Genomic DNA, 20,358 nt, shown 5'->3' with positions numbered 1-20,358 from the left:
AAACCTCTTACTTGCAGGTTAGTTCATTTCCTCTACCTCTATACCTATACCTCCCCCTCCTTCTTCTCATTCCTCACCTTTTCCAGTGTGTTCATTCTCTTGATCAGTGTCCAACTGTTGCCCCACTACTGCACTGTCAGTTCTTTGCTTTTTACTGTCAGCAACATCAGTCTTCCATGAGCCAAGATCTTGTATATGAAAAAGACGTGTTCATTACCATGCAGTGTGTATGTAAGGTTGTACTTCACCACATCTTCACATCCACACGACCAGAAATCATTTTCTTTTTCACTGACCTACTTTACATGTTCATTTGAAATCATCCGGTTCCACTTAACCCCATGGTTTGACCTCTGCAAAAAATGCACTGGTACTAATTCTGTCTCATGATGACAATTGTGAGGAATGGAAGAGCATGTGTTGTTGTTATTATGAGCAGCGAACCCGCCTTACGGGTGATCTTGCTCCAAGCGTGCAACACGTTCATCGGACATATCTTTTTATTTGGGTGGTGTATAGGCAACAGGCATCTGACTCAATCGCTTCCTAAAATATAAATAACCCAGTTTATGTACATGAAGCAAAAACATGCCTACAGCTTATATGCGTATCTAATAAATACATCATGGTTATATAGCTCAGATAAGTGCAATTGCACTGGGCCATCAGCTGACACCAGAGGCCTGAAGCCTATAAGGCCTAAAGCCTGAGCCATATATGTACTGTCACCTTCACAAGGCTTATGATGCCTGTTGGCTCCAACCTTTCGATATTTTGATGATCCCTTGAACAGTTGTTTCGGTTGTTTTACACTGAACGGAAAAAAATTATTCCGGGCATGGATGTTTGAACGGGCATGGCGATTGAGAATATGACACTTTCAAAGATGTCTTAGGCAAATTATCATAGCACCAAATGGCAGACACACGATTTTTTTCAGGCTACATTGTGGGTGGCGGCAAGCCAGCTGTCCAACCAATGGTTCTCGAGCGGACATCGAAACACTTGCTTCAGAATACTGCGTATAGACTAGCGGATAACCCAGTTCCACTGGGAAGTTGGAAGGGAATTCATTCCCAATAAAGTGTGGAATATTTAGGAAGTTTGCCAGGAATGTGCTTTGAGAGCATAATGGCAGGGACCCATGAAAATTCCTCATAATGTAAAATGTGACTTCAATTCCTCAACCCCTTCCTTCAATTCTTCAACCCACCCTCCCCCACCCCTCCCAGCCTCAAGTCTTCAAGCCCCCTCCACACCCCAAGTCCTCAAAACCCCCTCTCCAAGTTCTCAATCCCCTCTCTGACCACCTCCCAAACTCAGGTCTGCAGATCCCCCTTTTTTCTTCTTCAAGTCCTCCCCCACCCCACTCCCAACCGTAGGTCGGCATAATTGTCACTAACTGTTAAGACTGCTAAGGTTTCTCAGTGAAGTAAATTGACAAAAAGGAAATAATTTGTTGGACATTCCCCCATCCAGTGTCTCACCCTCTCCCATCTTCACCTCCAGCCCGCGCCTTCCCAGCCTCCTTGGGGAATCTGAGGGGTGGGTTGGTGGGAATTGACTGAATAATTTGTGGTTATATCAGTGTTACTTCTGGTAGGTATGCAAAACAGTGACTCTGAGATCATACACCGCCCATGAAAATTTGTGCTTCTGCTCACACAAGGCATTGGCACAGCATTCTTTTGTACAACTCACATGTGCATGAAAAGAAAGTGGAAGCATTGGTAAGGAGTCCCATGTTATGTTTATAAGGTAATTTGTTCCCAAGGGAGTGTGGAATATTTATGGAGCTTGCTTGAAATGTCCTCTGACAGTATATATATATATATATATATATATATATATATATATATATATATATATATATATATATATATATATATATATATATATATATATATATATAAAATCAATAACTGTTATGACTGCTAATGTTTCTCAGTGAAATAAATCGACAGAAAGGTAATTATACATTGACAGAATTAACTGAATAGTTTGTGGCTATATTGTTGTTGTTGTTTTTTTTACCTCCGGTAGGTGCGCAACAAAAACCGGTACTGATCCTATACACTACCAATGTGCGTAACAAAAATGCACATAACTCGAAATTGCATGAATATCGATATTTGTAGATCTCCACATGCACTGTCCAGACCCAAGAGTGTTTAAATGAAGTACCATTCAGCATTATACGTTTTGTGGTGATGATGTTTACCCCGTTCAGACATTATCATGCAAATTGTATTTACATATATATATATATATATATATATATATATATATATATATATATATATATATATATATATATATATATATATATATATATATATATATATATATATATATAGAAAGATAACCATCCACCAGGTGAGCGATGCAGTGACAATCTACTGGAAACCTTTTGCTGTGTGTTGAGCATATTCTCTTGAAAAGACAAGGAGCCACAATTCAGGCTACCACCAAATTAACGCACTGATGATTGACCACTAAACACGAACTTACAACTTCCAATGGAGTGCACGTGATACATATGTCCAGGCCAGTCACAGCAGCATATGTAGCTGGGAGCTGCAGGAACTATTGTTGATTGGAAGTTCAATCCTGGATGGTCTTTCCACTGTACATGGTTCTCGCTCCTTCATCTGTTGTGCTCGTTTGTAGAGCACTGCAGCTTCTTCATAATCACCTTTCTCATACCTATGGGGAGGAAAACAGTGGAAGGTTTTGAGTGTGTCGTTGGTTGTTATCTCCATATGTGAGTCCTTCCAGGTCTCAAAGCATTCACCTCCATGTGTGCGTGTACATACGAGTGTGCGCGCACATGGAAGTTGCTGTTGGTTGCTATCTACACACATGTGTGGGTTTCAGGACATGGAATGGAGACCTACCAGGCCTCAAAGTATCCACCTCCAAAGTATCCACAGTGTGTGTGTGTGTGTGTGTTTGTGTGTGTGTGTGTGTGTGTGTGTGTGTGTGTGTGTGTGTGTGTGTGTGTGTGTGTGTGTGTGTGTGTGTGTGTTTGTGTGTGTCCTGTGTATTTTGTTCTGCCTGAAAGCAGTTTATGCCAGTGGTAGTCAGGTCAGGAATTTGTAATTTGTTCATGGTGCAAGTGACAGTTTGCCTACTCTTTGCAAAGGACACTGGGGGATCTTTAACATCCACAACTAATGCCGGCAGACCAGATGACCAGTTTAATGTCCAGTTGAGGGACGGCACACACATTGATGAATCACCCTGAATGTGAAACACCAGGATTACATTTTATACCTGGGTCGAGATTCGAACCCAGGCGAGACAGCTCAGTGCGTACCTACCCCTCGGATATTCCTTCAGCCCTGAGTAATTATTCGAGCAGTGCTAATGTTAAAGAAAATATATTTCCTCATATGTACAAAGAAACGTACTCGCAAGGACGACTGACTGATTCTACTAAAATGGTGTATGCTTCATACACAGCAACAACAACATACTGAGTTCAATAATTTGAAAAATTCTCAATGCCGACATTATTAATCATATTATTATCTTGCCAAAATGAAGTTTTTGCAAGATATGTTAGTCAGCTTGTATGTTTTTATTATTTTTTTTGTCTGTAATCACGTATCGATCACTCTGCAGAGCACAGTTATCATTGGAAATTTTTGTAACTTCGCATATCAGAGGCCTATAGAGGTCCCTTTCAGCGCATACAATTTTCAGGGTCAAGGTCAAAGGTCAAGGTCACTTTGTCGCAAATCAGGGGAGTCGACGAAACCCTTATTTTTTGAGTAATTTTGATCGGATCGTCTTCAAACTTCATGGGAATATAGTTCATGGTCTGGCGCTCAGCAGATTAATTTTCGGTGGCGATCGGCCTTGACCTTCATGTTTAGCGCTGGAAGTCGAAAGTTTTTGACCCCAAGGTCAAATTTTGAAATCTTATATACCATATCGAGTAATGCCTCATATGAAAGCGCTTGATAAGTGCTTTCCAGATCTGTCAAAAGTTTGACGCTATGACGTCATTTGATGATGTCATGACGAAAAAACGGATTTTTCATGAAAATTTTATTTCCTCAGTTTTCATCAAAATCTCTTGATATTTCATGTATAAAGGTCCTGGAGAGATACCATTAACCGTACGAAAATATAAAGGTCAAGGTCAAAGGTCACGGTCGCAAAAAGGTCAAGCATCAAGGTCGACGAAACCCTTACTTTGAGTAACTTTAATCGAATAAATAAGTCACTCATGTTCACATTTTGGCAAGATACTGGTCATCCTGGGGATGACATTGGTTTATTATCTTGCCAAAACGAAGTTTTTGCAAGATATGTTAGTCAGCTTGTATGTTTTTATTCTTTTTTTTGTCTGTAATCACGTATCGATCACTCTGCAGAGCACAGTTATCATTGGAAATTTTTGTAACTTCGCATATCAGAGGCCTATAGAGGTCCCTTTCAGCGCATACAATTTTCAGGGTCAAGGTCAAAGGTCAAGGTCACTTTGTCGCAAATCAGGGGAGTCGACGAAACCCTTATTTTTTGAGTAATTTTGATCGGATCGTCTTCAAACTTCATGGGAATATAGTTCATGGTCTGGCGCTCAGCAGATTAATTTTCGGTGGCGATCGGCCTTGACCTTCATGTTTAGCGCTGGAAGTCGAAAGTTTTTGACCCCAAGGTCAAATTTTGAAATCTTATATACCATATCGAGTAATGCCTCATATGAAAGCGCTTGATAAGTGCTTTCCAGATCTGTCAAAAGTTTGACGCTATGACATCATTTAATGACGTCATGACGAAAAAACGGATTTTTCATGAAAATTTTATTTCCTCAGTTTTCATCAAAATCTCTTGATATTTCATGTACAACGGTCCTGGAGAGATACCATTAACCGTACGAAAATATAAAGGTCAAGGTCAAAGGTCACGGTCACAAAAAGGTCAAGCATCAAGGTCGACGAAACCCTTACTTTGAGTAACTTTAATCGAATAAATAAGTCACTCATGTTCACATTTTGGCAAGATACTGGTCATCCTGGGGATGACATTGGTTTATTATCTTGCCAAAACGAAGTTTTTGCAAGATATGTTAGTCAGCTTGTATGTTTTTTATTTTTTATTTTTTTTATCTTGCCAAAACAAAGTTTTTGCAAGATATGTTAGTCAGCTTGTATGTTTTTTTTTTTTATTTATCTTGCCAAAACAAAGTTTTTGCAAGATATGTTAGTCAGCTTGTATGTTTTTATCTTGCCAAACGCAGAGCGTTTTGCAAGATCTGTTTTTTCGTCGGTTTGTTTGTGTATTTATTTTTTTGTTACAATTGATTTTCAAGTTTCAACTAGCTCTGTAGATCACAGTTTTCGTGCAATCGCTCTCAAACTTGATATGTATACTCGTGAGCGCAATAGCTTTCGACACACAAAATGTTGAAGGTCAAGGTCAAAGGTCAAGGTCACCAGAAGGTCAAACATCAAAATCAACGAAACCCTTAACTTTTGAGTAATTTTATCGGACCATCTCCAAACTTGGTGGATATATAGTATATCGATAGGCGCTCAGCTGATTAGTTTTTGGTGGTGATCGGCCTTGACCTTCATGGTTAGCGCCTAAGGTCGAAGTTGACGATCATGAAGGTCATTTTAAAATCTTTGACTAACAATATCGAGTAGTACCTCAAATTGAAGCCCAAGAAGAGTGCTTTTCAGATATAGCTATAATTTGACGACAGAATCTTTTGCTGACGTCATTGACGATATAAATATTTTTGTTTTTGGCAAGATAACCTTCAGCCAATGGTTGAGGTTCGGGCTAGTTTTTTTTTTGTTTTTGTTTTTTTGTTTGTCTGTAATCACGTATCGATCACTCTGCAGAGCACAGTTATCATTGGAAATTTTTGTAACTTCGCATATCAGAGGCCGACAGAGGTCCCTTTCAGCACATAAGATTTTCAAGGTCAAGTTCAAAGGTCAAGGTCACTTTGTCGCAAATCAGGGGAGTCGACGAAACCCTTATTTTTTGAATAATTTTGATCGGATCGTCTTCAAACTTCACGGGAATATAGTTCATGGTCTGGCGCTCAGCTGATTAATTTTTGGTGGCGATCGGCCTTGACCTTCATGGTTAGGCGCTGGAGGTCGAAAGTTTTTAACCCCAAGGTCAAATTTTGAAATCTTAGGTACCATATCGTGTAATACCTCAACTTGAACACCTCGATGAGTGCTCTCTAGATATGTCAAGCTTGAGACATTATGACGTCATTTGGTGACGTTATGAGGCGAACGCATATTTTTCATGGTTACTCTGTAGAACAATTCTCATCGGAATCTCTCGTAGGCAGATATTCCTCAAGGAGTCGCTCCTGGTGGATAGCAGCTCTGTTCACCTCAGTGTGACCTTAAAGAAGTCACACGTGGTCACCTTTTGGCAAGATACGGGTCTATTTTTATGTTGAAGGCTCCAGTCACGGACTAAATTGTCCTTATCAAGGTCAGGCCTTAAATAAAGGGAAATTAAAGAGAGAATGTAAAGTGAGGAGTGAAAATGAGTGAGTAAGCAAAGTGTGTGATGTTTGTTTGCAAGAAAGAGAGATTAAAGCGAGCCCGGTGGCTTCAGTTTGAGTGAGACAGAAAGTAAGACCAGTAATCCTGATACGGAGAGTGCAAGATGGTTCCGGGCACCACTTTAACGCTCCTACGTCAGAATAGTAGTACTACCCCGAGCGGTTGCTGTCTACAACCTACTACTCCAAGCCCTTCCTGGTCTTTAAGCGTTTGAGCAACCCCATTACGATTTATGTCCCATACCTTTCTAAAGGGATTCGACTTTTTTTTTTTTTTACGATTATTAATATCATCTTGACACATTGTGTATTTCAAACCTTTTTACCTCTACCACTGAAGGTGAAGGAGGTTATCTTTTCACCCCTTCCTGTCTGTTTGTTTGTTTGTGTGCAGGATATCTCAAAAAGTTGTGGACGGATTCGGATGAAATTTGGTGGACACGTTGGGTGCGTGCGTGGCAAGGACGAATTGATTCGATTTTGGGGAAGATCTGAATCCGAGAATTATTTAATGTTTAAAGTGATTCTTCACCATTGAGACATCGGGCCAAAAACGATACAGTACTGTATATAATATGATATTTCAAAAATGTATCTGGCCCGATATGTTCTCGTGGATCAGGCATTACGTGGCGGAGCTATTCACTCTACCGAGTGCCCTTCTAGTTTGTGCATGATACAGTTAATGGTGGTGGGAAGAGGTTGGGGGTGGGGGAGGGGGACAATGGAAGTGTTAGAATTGGTGGGGGAGGGAGGTGAGAAGTTGATGCTGAAGGTAAATTAAACAGAAAAAGGTTTGTGAATTGGAGCAAACGCTTGTTCTCTCTGCAGATTTGGATAGCAAATGTGAACAAAAGGAAATTAAAATGAGGAAGGCCAAGCACACCATCAAGATTATTAATCTGAAGATGTATAAAAGTCACAGACGTACGTGGGTGGTTCAAACCTGACCCAAAACACATGTACATACATTATTCTGCCCTTTGTTTGGTTCAAATTTGAAACAACGATGTGGAGGAGAGTATTCTCTGCCACAATACGTTTTCAGTGACAAGGTAACATTATCGTTCAAGCAAATCGTGATGCGTGAATTATGGTTACAAGACCTACTTATTCCGTGCGGTCCTGCTGGACGTACAAACCCAAAGATTACACAAAACGAAGCACCTCCAACTTCCAAGCATCATAGAAATGAGTTGTGCAGCAAAAGATGGATTCATGAGGATGAGGAAATGATCCAAGAAATGGTACGGCTTTGTTGCACTCCGTTCCAATGAAAGCCTATTCTTGCAAAGCCTTTATTAAAATTCAGGCTTTCCTTTTTATGCGATGGCCAGTTTAGGAATAAAGAAAAATAAAATTACAACAGTGAAAGAGATTAACTTCCACCCCCCAACTGCAATCTGCAGGCAGCATCCTTTTGATCGTGAGGATCCAGAGTAAGGATCAGTGGGGATTATACGGGATGAAAGAGTTTCATCTGCACACTCCCCACTGCTGGTGAGGCCAGGAGATTATAATCCAGCCGAGCCAGCCTGGTTAGCTAGAGACAGCTATGTTAATGAAACACCAGATGGAGGTCAAGCGGAGGACATGTTAAGCGAGTAAAATCAAAAAAAAATCTCCAGAACCTAAAAACTCCAGAATCTGCAAATAAGCAATACCATTACTGTATATTTGTTCCAGTGATTAAATAAAAAAACAAATTGCTTCCTTTAGATTTTGTGTTCGTCTCTGCTATGGACACAACTGTGAGTACTTGTCGAATGAAGAACCGGTCTTGATAGTGAGGTTCATGTCGATCTGCGAATGATGGATGATATCAACAGGATATTGATCGAGGTATGCTAACCGCCATGGGAAGCAAAGAGAACTTGGCATTTTAAGCATTAACCCTTTATCAGAGTTAATCCTTTGCATGTTTTCCTCCAGCGAAGGGTTAACGTCCAAATGTCAGTTTCCCCTCGCTTCTCATGGCAGTCAGTATACGTCAATTGCCGTCCTGTTGATTTCATCCATTGAAAGTACTTGTCATCATTAGCAAATACATAATGGATTAAATTATGAATTAAGCTTAACAGCCGCATTATTACTGATTACTGATGCAGCACCTGCATCACTCACGTGGTATCTATGCACATTAGTGCAGGAATATAGCCAGAGTAGCCGACGCATAATCACCGACTCTTTCAGAAAGAAACTGTGGGAACTTAAATGTCCAAGAGCTAATGTTACAAGTGCTTGGTTTGATATCCTTTCGAAGGATAGTGCACTCAATGATGGAACACCTTGCATTGAAAAACCTCAGGGTTACAGTTTATGGTCAGCTCAATAATCAAACCAAAATTAGACAGCTCAAAGCCACAATATCTGGGCACCATGCTGTTGGACACTGTGTGTACTTGTTCATTATGGGTAAAAATCATCCTACCACCTTCCCATAGTATGGTTTTGGGTGGTGGAGCATTAAAAGGTCCTTATTGCACACCAAACATTTCTGAGTTCATCAAAGGTTTTTTGGACGAGCTCAATTTTCTGGACCTCCACCCACCTTAACACAGCCATGTTGTGGAAAGTCTCAGCTACGCGGGGGTGCCTTGTACCCATGCTGCACTCGTATATATCCAGTGCTCGCTTGTACAAAGGCAGCGCTTCATCATATCGTTTCTGTATGAACAATGGTTTAGCAAAAGTATCATCAATGCACATGCAAACTGGCACTACAAATTCAAGTTTTGAGCAAACCTTTTACAAGCGAGACCATCCATCAGTTTTAAGCGAGCATGGAGCATTGAAGGAAATGTACTCCATTTTCTTTAATAGTGAACCTATAGAAGTCCATTGTGTGCTGGTAACATGGGAAAATGGGCAAAAACTTCAACGATATAGGCGTCCTGCATACAACGTTCAAATCCCAGATGAGCCCCCAAATGTCACAAAACCAAGGCTCTGTAATTGATGGTTTTCAAGCCGGAAGTCAGACGAGTGTGGTCCAAACTTGATTTAACATAACTAGACCAACAGGACACTATATAAAGCAAAAGGTAACTAGCTTCACCCTCTCTCCATGCTCTCTCATTCAGCACATAATCGTTTTTTTATAGGCTCACTCCACAAACTTTCAGGAAACCCTCCCCCCTATAAATCACTCATTATTACCTCCGCCACTGAAGATGGATGGAGGTTATGTTTTCACTCCTGTCTGTTAGCAGGATATCTCCAAAAGTTATGGATGGATTTGGACGAAATTTGGTACACAGGTTGGGTGTGTATCAAAGTCAAAATGATTAGATTTTGGTGAAGATCTCGATGTGGATCCTGATCTAGAATTCTTTCAGTGATTCTTCACCTACGATTGAAAATGATATGTAGCACGATATCTCAAAACATTATGGATGGATTCAGATGAACTTTGTTGGAAATGTTGGGTGTGTGACTAGGACGATTCATTGCGATATTGGTGAAGATCTGGATATGGAGCTGGATCTGAGAATTTCTCACGTGATTGCTCACCATTGAGAGATAGAGCCAGAAATGTATTGAGTGCGGCACGATAACTCAAAACGTTATGGACGTATTCAGATCAAACTTAGTGGACAGGTTACGTATCTACCAATGACGAATTGGTTATATTTTGGTGAAGATTTGAATTCGGATCCGGATAGGAGAATTAAACAAATATATATTTCAAAGCGATTCTTCACCATTGAGAGATAGGGCCATTAACAATATATAGCATGATATCTCAAAAAGTGGTGGAAGAATTCAGATGAAACAAGGTAGACAGGTTGGGTGGCTGACCAAAGACTAATTTATTCGATTTTGGTGAAGATCCAAATCCAGATACGAGAATTTTTGATTTTTTTCTTGTATATTTATCTGTTTGCCTGTCTGTGAGCAGGATATCTCAAAAAGTTAGGACAAATTTGGACGAAACTTTGTCAACAGGTTGGGTGTGTGACAAAGACATATTGATTCAATTTTGGTGAAGATCTGAATCTGGATCCAAGAATGTTTCTTAATTTTTACCTCCACCACGTAAGGTGGATGGAGGTAATCTTTTCACCCATGTCTGTTTGTTTGCCTGTGAGCAAGATATCTTAAAGAGTAAAGAGTTATGGATGGATTCGGATAAAACATAGTGGGCAGGTTGGGTGTGTGATAAGGATGAATTAATTTGACTTTGGTGAAGATCCTGATACGGATCCGGCCGATCAGTGGGATACAAAACGTAAAATGTTCAGCTTGGCGGAGGTATGCACTCGACCGACTACCGTTCTTAGTTATCAGATGATTCCACAATCGGAAGCCACGAGAATTTACCCGAATGGAACTCATCACCGATGTCCTGTGGTTGTGTTCTAATGTCGGGTGGGGATGTGGTGAAGGCTGCAAGCACAATATCTACTAGGGCAGTAATGATTCACACAACCTTGGAGGGAAGCATGAGAGTGGTCATCAATGGAATGTCAATCTCTATGGCAAATGGAGTCAAAGGAAAGCATTTTAACTGAAAAATCACGTTTTTGTGATTTCTCCAATGAATGGATAACCCAACCCTAAAACAGACACAAACTAGAAGGGCACTCGGTAGAGTGCATCCCTCCGTCACGTAATGTCTGATCCATGAGAACATATCAGTCTCAATACATTTTTGAAATATTATGCTTTATATCGTTTCTCTCCCTTTCCCTATCCCTATCTCTCAATGGTGAAGAATCACCTTGAGAATTAAAAAAATTCTCGTATCCAGGTCCGGATTCGGCTCTTCATCAAAATTGAATCAATTCGTCCTTGCCACACACCCAACCTGTCTACCAAGTTTCATCCAAATCCATCCACAACTTTTTGAGATATCGTGCTATATATCGGTTTAGAACTATCTCTCAATGGTGAAGAATCATTAAAAATTTATTATCAGATCCATATCTGGACCAGGATTAACACCAAAATTCAGTTCATCCTTGTCACACAACAAACCTGTCCACAAAATTTCATCTGGAGCCGTCCACAACTTTTTGAGATATCCTGCACATAAAAAGACAAGGCGGTAGGCGGTTATGGGTCGCCGAGCATCCGATGACCTTTGACCCCTGATCTGAGTTAATCTAGTACTAAGTACTTACGAAATTGGAATCGAATCGGTTAACCCGTGTATGAGCAAGGGGCCTTTGAATGGTCATTTTGCCTGAACAATGCACTCATTGACCTTTGACCCCTGACTTAGCCGAGATAGGTCAATATATCCTGAAGCAAAGTTATAGTACCCATCGAGTACTATGTACCTATGAGGTTTCATTCGTATCGGTTAAACCGTGTAGGAGCAAGGGGGATTTGAATGGTCATTTTGCCCGAAAAATGCACTCATTGACCTTTGACCCCTGACATAGCCGAGATAGGTCAATATGTTCTGAAGCAAAGTTGTAGCACTCATTGTGTACAATGTACCTATGAATATTCATTCGTATCGGTTAACCCGTGTAGGAGCAAAGGAGCTTTGAATGGTCATTTTGCCAGAAAAATGCACTCATTGACCTTTGATCCCTGACCTAGCAGAGATTGGTCAATATGTCCTGAAGCAAAGTTGTAGTACTCATTGAGTACTATGGACGTATGAACTTTCATTCGTATCGGTTAATCCGTGTAGGAGCAAGGGTGTCTTGAATGGTAATTTCACCCAAAAAATGCACTCATTGACCTTTGACCCCTGACCTACTCGAGATAGGTCATTATGCAAATGAGCAAAGTTGTAGTACTCATTACGGTCTATAAGCATGTAAAGATTCATTCGATTCGGTTCAACCGTCTTGGAGCTAGTGTACTTTGAATTTTCAGCGGGAATGCTCAAAGGCCCTCGGACACCTAAGTTGAGAGGGTTACCATTTGGAAACTATAAGATATAGAAAAAAAATGGATGTCAAATACCGGATAGAGAATCACCTGAAGATTATGAATACCAAATCTCATCGAGTTCCATCTACTGATAACTACTCGGCATCAATTTGAATGAAAAGTACCGAAAATGTGGTTTGATATTGAAAATCCCCAAAGTTCGAGGGGGTGCTGTGGATGAAAAAAGATATAAATCGAAAATCCGTCTCGATTGTTTGTGCACAATGTATTCCAGATGATTAGTGTGAATTTTCATGACCATCCGACCATAACCCTAGGAGTAGCATTTGGCGCGAAGGCACCTCCAGCTCTCGCATATTATCGATTTTTGCACAAATTGACCTTTGACCCTGACCTAAGCAATATCGGTCAATATGTCCTGAGGCAAAGTTGTAGCACTCATTGCGTGCTATGAGCCTGTAAAGTTTCATTCGGATTGATGCACTCACCTGGTCGCTAGGGGACCTTCAATTTTCCCCAATTTTCGGGCATACCCCATTTGTAGGGGGCGCTGCGGGTAAACTATTCCATATATCACAAAAACCGGAATATATTTGGTAGAGCATCACCTGTAGATGATGCATGCCAAATTTCATAAGCCTACATGGGATAATGGCTTTCGGAATTGATTTCGCGTGAACGGTACCGATTTTGAAGGTTTTTCGGCTGTTGCTCGGGAACAAAAGCGTCCCTAGCAACCATCACAATTTCCAAAGCACTAGGTCATAAGATGTACCTACCACCCGAGTTTGGTCAAAATCGGCCCACGTTTACTACCAATTATGCTGATGAGAAACGAACAAACATCCAAACAAACAGACAGACAGAATTACTGACAATAAGGGTCACCTATTTCGGCGACCCAACAAACAAGCAAACAGACAGACAGAAAGGGGTGAAAACATAACCTCTTTCACCTTTGGTGGCAGAGGTAATGAATACGTAGTCTATATGCTCATTTTACACAATCCACACGAGGCCACGGTTACTTGGCTAGTCTGGAATGAGCTTCACGATAAAGGCCTCACCATCTGGCAGTACAGCACAGCAATGTTGACGAAGGCTGTGGCAACGCTGGGGTGAGTTGGACCCAGAGTCTTACAGCGTATGTCCACAGCAACCTGGAACAAGGGGAATGCTTCCTCCAACTTTCCCTGTGAAAACAATCAATAATAAGTGTTTATGAAGAGGCTTATTGTTTCTGCCACTTGGCTTCTTCAGTTGCCAAATTAATGGGATTTTCTATGTCGGTGTATATTTGTCTGACTGAATAAGCATTAACCAAGCTGGCCAATTTTACATGGCAGCATCCATCGTGATAAAAAAAAGATAATCCGTGATTGGGAGGGGGGTGGGGGGTAAGAGTGGCATGCTAATTACAATTAACAACTGGAAAGAATCTGAAAATGCAAAGCCCGTCCGCTTTGTATTCGGACTTCCTTCTTATTCTGTCTGGTAAACATGACGAAACCAGGTAAAGAATAACTACAAAAAATACATGCATTGATGATTTTAAGCGACATTGACCTTTTGAACTCAAAATCGACAAGTTGCAGTGACCCAATATGCAAACCCTGCTCAAATTTCAAGTCAATCAGATGGAAATCAACGATTTTATGCAACCTTGACCTTTTGATCTAAAAAAAACAAAAATAATAGGCTTCTGGGCTATAGCTTTTGATTGTTAAACCAATTCAGTGACCCAATATGCAAATTCTTAAAATTTCAAGTCGATTGGATGAAAATTTATGTGACGCTGACCTTTAACCTTTTGACCAAATTCTTAATTTGTCTTCTCCATATTCTTATAATAAAGCTTTGTTGAAAATTTGATGCCAAAAGCTCAAACGGTTAAAAATTTTTTTTTTTTTTACGGTCCGGACGGACGCACACACGCATCGGTGATTGCAAAACCCCGTCTCATGCTGCGCGGGGGACGGGCTAACGACCTGAAAAAGAAAAATGCAAGAAAATCCCCTTGTGTGCTGTTGACTTCACCTCATTGATGTAAAACTGAGACAAGTGCTTGAGCACGTGTGCCAAAATAAAATGGTGGCTAATCGGTGCTCGGCGTGCAATTTCGAGAGCCCGTATGTAATAGGCCTCAGCTTGGTCAGTATTCCCAGTGCTCTGGTTAAGTACAGCCAAGTTGTGAAGAATCTGAGCACAACTTGGGTGCTGCTGCCACGTTGATGGCTCTCGCACAGCCAGAGAACGCTGGAAACAGGTTTCTGCTGCCCTGAAAATACAAACAGCAAGATGACGAACAATTTCCACACTCGAGGTAGTTGCACAGTTAGGATTTTTTTCGAACAGCAGCTTGTCAAAATGTAGCGTTCTGTGCTTCTGAATGTATTGTCTGTACTTGAGACAATGGCGCACTAAACCCACTGTATCCCGATGGCACAAATGAATTAGTCACTTACAGCCGTTCCATGGGATGATTCAAATGCCTTCTAAAACACAAAGCCATTCTCTGCCGCTACGAAGAATTATCAGCACCATTGTAGGCTTTGTTATTGCTGAAATTGTAAGTATAACAGTGCAATTTTCGATTTGTGATGCCTTCAAACATCAATGAATGTATTGCGTTTTCACAAATTCCAATTTAAGAAACAAATCTCATTTCCCGAAGATTTCTCCCACGTGCAGCCGCAGTATATAATAACGTAGGGCTCAACCCAAATGTGCACGAAATAATGGGGAAAATAAATAATTCAGAGAATACATTTTCACACAAGTCGGGACGCCGCTCTGGTAGAGAATCAAATGATGATAAATGACATCATTAAATATTTAAATACAAAATGTCAATCATGGCTTTGTCATACATTCTACAGTACAGCTGAAACATTTGTATAATGTATTTGGAAATAATCACCAAAATATTATTTACACAGAACAATTACAACAAGATGGCGCCTACTAGTTCTTTGAATCATACTGTGGGGGGGGGGGGGGTGGGGTCAACAATCATGAACTAGTTATTTTTAAGAGAAAGCTTTGATCGGATAGTGTGGAGGTCACTGTTGAACTGTTGAGCTGTCCAGTCTGGGTTTGATTCTCAAACCGACTTATTCACTATTGGATTGGTGCTTCACAGGCAGGGCGCCGCATCACAAAGTGTGGTGTCCCTTGGGCGGACGTTAAACTGGGTGGCCCATCTGCGAGCGTTAGTTGGTGGATGTTAAATATCTCACGGTGTCTGAAGGGTCGGTGAGCTATTGCTGGCACATGGCCTGGTCAAATTCCAGATTGATGCTCTAACCGACATGAGACACTGCATCAGTGGCACAGCCATGTCACCAGAAAAATGATACTGCCCAATGCCATGCACTGCATACAAAAGAAAAAACGCATGGGCAATACCCCTGGGCGCTCATCTGGCACTCAACCCCCCCTCCCCCACTCCCCCCCACATTCCCACCACCCCCGTAGAAGCTCTTATCCTCTGTTTTTTTGAATGGTTTGAACAATCATTGGTACATCATGGGTGATAGACGTTGTGGTTAAGTTTCATCAAAATTGTGTGAGAGGAAAGCAAATACATATTTGGGGGAGGGGGGGACAACCCCCCCTGTAGACCCTCTTAAACCCTGATGTTGTTAATGCCATGAACAATCTTTGGTACATCATTGGTGATGAGGGTTATGGTCAGGTTTCATCAAAAGTGTGCGTGTAGTTTCGGAGAAGAAAGCAATGACATATTTGGAGGGGGGACCCCCCCTGTAGACCCTCTTAAACCCTGATGTTAATGCCATGAACAATCTTTGGTACTTCATTGGTGATGAGGGTTATGGTCAGGTTTCATCAAAATTGTGTGTATAAGTTTGGAGAAGAAAGCAAATACATATTTTGGGGGGCAAACCCCCTTTAAAACCTGAGACCCCAATTTTTCTAATGTCATGAACAAACTTTGGTACATCACACGTGATGAAGGTTGTGGTCAAGTTTTATAGGAATTGTGTGTGAGGTTTCAGAGAAGAAAGCAAATACATATTTGGGGAGAGGGGGGCGGGAGGGGGACAACCCCCCCTGTGGACCCTCTTAAACCCCCATTTGTTGTTCATGCCATGAACCATCTTTGGTACATCACAGGTGTTGAAGGTTGTGGTCAAGTTTCATCGGAATTGCATGTGTATTTCTTGAGAAGAAAGGAAACACCTATTTTGGGGGCAACCCTTTGTGACCCCCCCCCCCGAGGGCCCGATTTTTTTTAATGCCATGAACAAACTTTGGTGCATACACGGTGATGAACTTTGTGATAAAGTTTCACGGAAATCGTATGTGTAGTTTCAGAGAAGAAGTTGCAAGTATTTGTAGATGGACGGATGGACGATGCGCCATCGCATAAGCTCCCCGGAACGACGTTCCAGGTGAGCTAATAAGGAGTAGGACAAGAAGAGGATCATCCTAATAACATATGTGAACCTGCAGGTGGAGGAGTAATATATTTTTGGAGAAGGCACATGGTAGAAAGACGGAACTGAGCTGATAGGAGGAAAAGGGGATAGAGAGGGTTTGGGATTGATGTCTGACAAACAATCATCCTGGAGATGCACAGGAAGGAAATGGTGTTAAATGTTAAAATGTTAAAAGCATTTCTGCTTCAATCCAATTATAAAAAGGCAAGAATTGCTTTGCAGTGCATGTCCCCTACCAATGTGATATTTTCTCCAAAAAGTGCGTAACTGAAAAATTGAGGAAATGCCCTGCAACTCAAACTTGTTCTGTAACTTATCATAATAAAGCCATGTACCAAGTTTCAGTTGAATATGTTAAAGGATATGGGGGGAAAAAAGTCTGAAAAACCACAGGTGGGACGGATGGATGGATAGATGGAGAGAAAACCTTTAGTGATCCGCTAGGGGACAAATAAACACAAAAAAAAAACAAGCAAATGCTAAAGTGTGACTTGAATACGTAGCCTGGTGTTGACATAATGGATAAGGTGGTGGGCTTGAGATCCTAGAGTCCTGAGTTCAAATCCCGCCCAGTTGCTGAATTAATACCAGGTGGGGTTGACTCAGCCTGTCATTCTTCCAAGGTCGGCAAAATGAGTAACAGCTTGCTGGAATGTCCCAGTGTGAGCCCCGGTTTATGATAGGTACACTGTATCTCTGCGCGTTGTAAGAGGTGACTAAAGGGTTGGCGTCAGGAAGGGCATCCGACCCATCCATCCATTGGGACCATACTCTGTGCAGAGCGTTGGTGAAGCGTCTGATAAAAAAATTCCTAAGCACAGTCTTCTTGGCTATTGGGAACACTCCTGGATGGGTCGCCACTCCGACACAGTATACCAGCAAGCTGACACTCATTTTGCTGACCTCGGAAGGATGACAGGCCGGGTTAACCCCACCTGTATTAATTCAACAGCTGAGCAGGATTTGAACTCAGGACACTAGGATCCAAAGAGGAAGGGCATCTGGCCCTGAAAAACATTGGTTCAAAAAGGGAACCATGATAGAAAATTGCCATGGGACCCAGCAAGGCAACCCCCCGCTCTTGAAGGGAAAAATGGCCTTAAAATGGTGTGTGTGTGTGTGTGTGTGTGTGTGTGTGTGTGTGTGTGTGTGTGTGTGTGTGTGTGTGTGTGTGTGTGTGTGTGTGTGTGATATATACATATATATTATACTTAAATATACATACTAGCCAAACCCACGCTCTGCGTGAAGTTTCGTGAGTGAGGGTTCGTTAAGACGTCAATATGTCCAGTGTTCACAATGTGATTTATATAATATCTTTATATACAATGTTTCTTGTTACGGGGACTATATATACACTTCTTGTTTCTTGCGATGGGGACAGGCAGTGGTGACGGTGCGACGGGGAAGGCAGTGGTGACGGGGCGACGGGGAAGGCAGTGGTGACGGGGCGACGGGGCGACGGGGAAGGCAGTGGTGACGGGGCGACGGGGAAGGCAGTGGTGACGGGGCGACGGGGAAGGCAGTGGTGACGGGGCGACGGGGAAGGCAGTGGTGACGGGGCGACGGGGAAGGCAGTGGTGACGGGGCGACGGGGAAGGCAGTGGTGACGGGGCGACGGGGAAGGCAGTGGTGACGGGGCGACGGGGAAGGCAGTGGTGACGGGGCGACGGGGAAGGCAGTGGTGACAGGGCGACGGGGAAGGCAGTGGTGACGGGGCGACGGGGAAGGCAGTGGTGACGGGGCGACGGGGAAGGCAGTGGTGACGGTGCGACGGGGGCAGATAGTGGTGACGGGGCGACAGGGGCAGGCAGTGGTGACGGGGCGACGGGGAAGGCAGTGGTGACGGGGCGACGGGGGCAGGCAGTGGTGACGGGGCGACGGGGGCAGGCAGTGGTGACGGGGCGACGGGGGCAGGCAGTGGTGACGGTGCGACAGGGGCAGGCAGTGGTGATGGTGCGACGGGGGTAGGCAGTGGTGTCGGTGCGACGGTGGCAGGGAGTGGTGACGGTGCAGCAGGTGGAGGCCGTGGTGGAGGTGCAGTGGGTGGAGGTGCAGCTCTGTGCAGGCAGTGGTGGAGGTGCAGCGGGTGCAGGCCATGGTGGTTGTGCAGCATGTGCAGGCAGTTGTGGAGGTGCACTTTGTGCAGGCAGTGGTGTCGGTGCAGCAATATAAACTGGTGGAAATCAGGTATGGGAGACAGTTTTTGTGGGTGATGAGATAATTAAATATGAAGATTCTTCATTCTGCTGGAAGGATTGTGGACATCGAATTCTGTGCAGTTTTGAAGGAGCAGGAGTTCGAGACATTGAAGGAAGGGTCAACAATATGGTATCGGGTCATGGCAGGAATAAGTTGGTTGTGGTACCACTAGGTGCGAATGATGTCGGGAAAGTTTACTCAGAGGTTTTGAAAAATAGATACAGGATATTGGGTAAGCAGCTGAAAGCAAAGGGTTGTGAGGTCATGTTTTCTGGGATTCTCCCAAGATTAGGAAACAATATAGAAATTATGAGCAGAGCAATCGACGTCAACCAATGGTTGGAAGAATGGTGTAGGGAGGAAGGTTTTACATCTAAGAAGCAATGGAAATCATTTTGGGGACAAGGAGTGTTTCTGGAATGATGGCTGTATGTTAAATAGAAAGGGGGCAGCAAGGTTTGCAATGGGAATTGAGGAAGGAATTCAGGCTTTTTTTTTGGTCAGAGGAGGGTGGAAAAGGTATTGAGGAAGGAACGGATGATGTAATTTTGATGAGTAAGGCCAGGCAGGAAAATAGAATTTCAGGAAGGGAAAAGTTAAATATATTCTATACCAATGCCAGAAGTTTAAATACTGAGAAGGAAGAGCTTGAAGCCAAAGTAGATAGTGAGGAGTACAATGTAGTTGTAGTGAGTAACACATGGTTTCAGGAGGAGAGTAAATGGAGGACAGGATTAGAAGGCTACAAGGTGTATCGGTGTGATAGGAAGGAGAGAATAGCAGGAGGAGTAGCAATCTGGGTAAAGGATAGCATTACATCAAGAGAAAGGGGTGACATTATGGAGGGAACAAATGTTGAGGATTCTGTGTGGGTAGAGATTAGAGATTGTAAAAACAGAAAGATACTGGAAGGATGCTTTTATAGGGCTCCGAGTGTGAAGGAAGAGGAGGAAGGAGGAGTACATGAAGAATTCAAAAGGGCACGTGGTAAGGTAAGAGTATTGATTATGGGGGATTTTAACTTGCCAGGGGTAGATTGGGTCCAGGAACAGGGAAAGGGCAGGGCAGATGAGGATTTCCTAGTTTTAGTCCAGGGTTGCTTTTTAACCGTTTGTAGATAAGCCCACGAGGGGGAGTGCAGTATTAGACCTCCTTTTAAGTAACGATCCCAATATGGTGGAGGAGGTGGAGGTAGGGCAGCATTTAGGAGCAAGTGACCATAACCTTGTGTGTGCAAAGACTCTGTTAAGGGTTAGAGTTCAGGATAGTAGGGTAAGGGTATTAGATCTC

At 42.5% G+C, this 20,358-nt stretch overlaps 1 protein-coding gene across 8 annotated transcripts in view; it reads right to left on the bottom strand.

The window, feature by feature from the left end:
• Positions 1 to 466: 466 nt before the first annotated feature.
• The window catches only part of NPHP3 (nephrocystin 3), a 146,918-nt gene continuing 127,026 nt past the window's right edge, over positions 467 to 20,358 (bottom strand). For 6 of the 8 annotated variants that reach the window (XM_085877954.1, XM_085877959.1, XM_085877958.1 and 3 more), the window contains 4 exons: positions 14,441 to 14,681; positions 13,471 to 13,596; positions 9,102 to 9,217; positions 467 to 2,706 (listed from right to left, as the gene is read on the bottom strand). In XM_085877954.1, the coding sequence (XP_085734080.1) occupies positions 2,553 to 2,706; positions 9,102 to 9,217; positions 13,471 to 13,596; positions 14,441 to 14,681 (637 nt within the window). In that variant the 3' untranslated portion in view covers positions 467 to 2,552. Of the gene's footprint in view, positions 2,707 to 9,101; positions 9,218 to 13,470; positions 13,597 to 14,440; positions 14,682 to 20,358 lie in introns of those variants that run through there. The other 2 variants (XM_085877956.1, XR_015057389.1) reach the window with 2 other exon arrangements.

Source organism: Eptatretus burgeri, chromosome 4 (genome assembly GCF_056783735.1).
Source record: "Eptatretus burgeri isolate ZD-2024b chromosome 4, Ebu_testis_v1, whole genome shotgun sequence".
Lineage (NCBI taxonomy): Eukaryota > Metazoa > Chordata > Myxini > Myxiniformes > Myxinidae > Eptatretus > Eptatretus burgeri.
The sequence above is the reverse complement of the archived record's forward strand: the minus strand, read 5'-3'. Positions and strand labels throughout refer to the sequence as shown.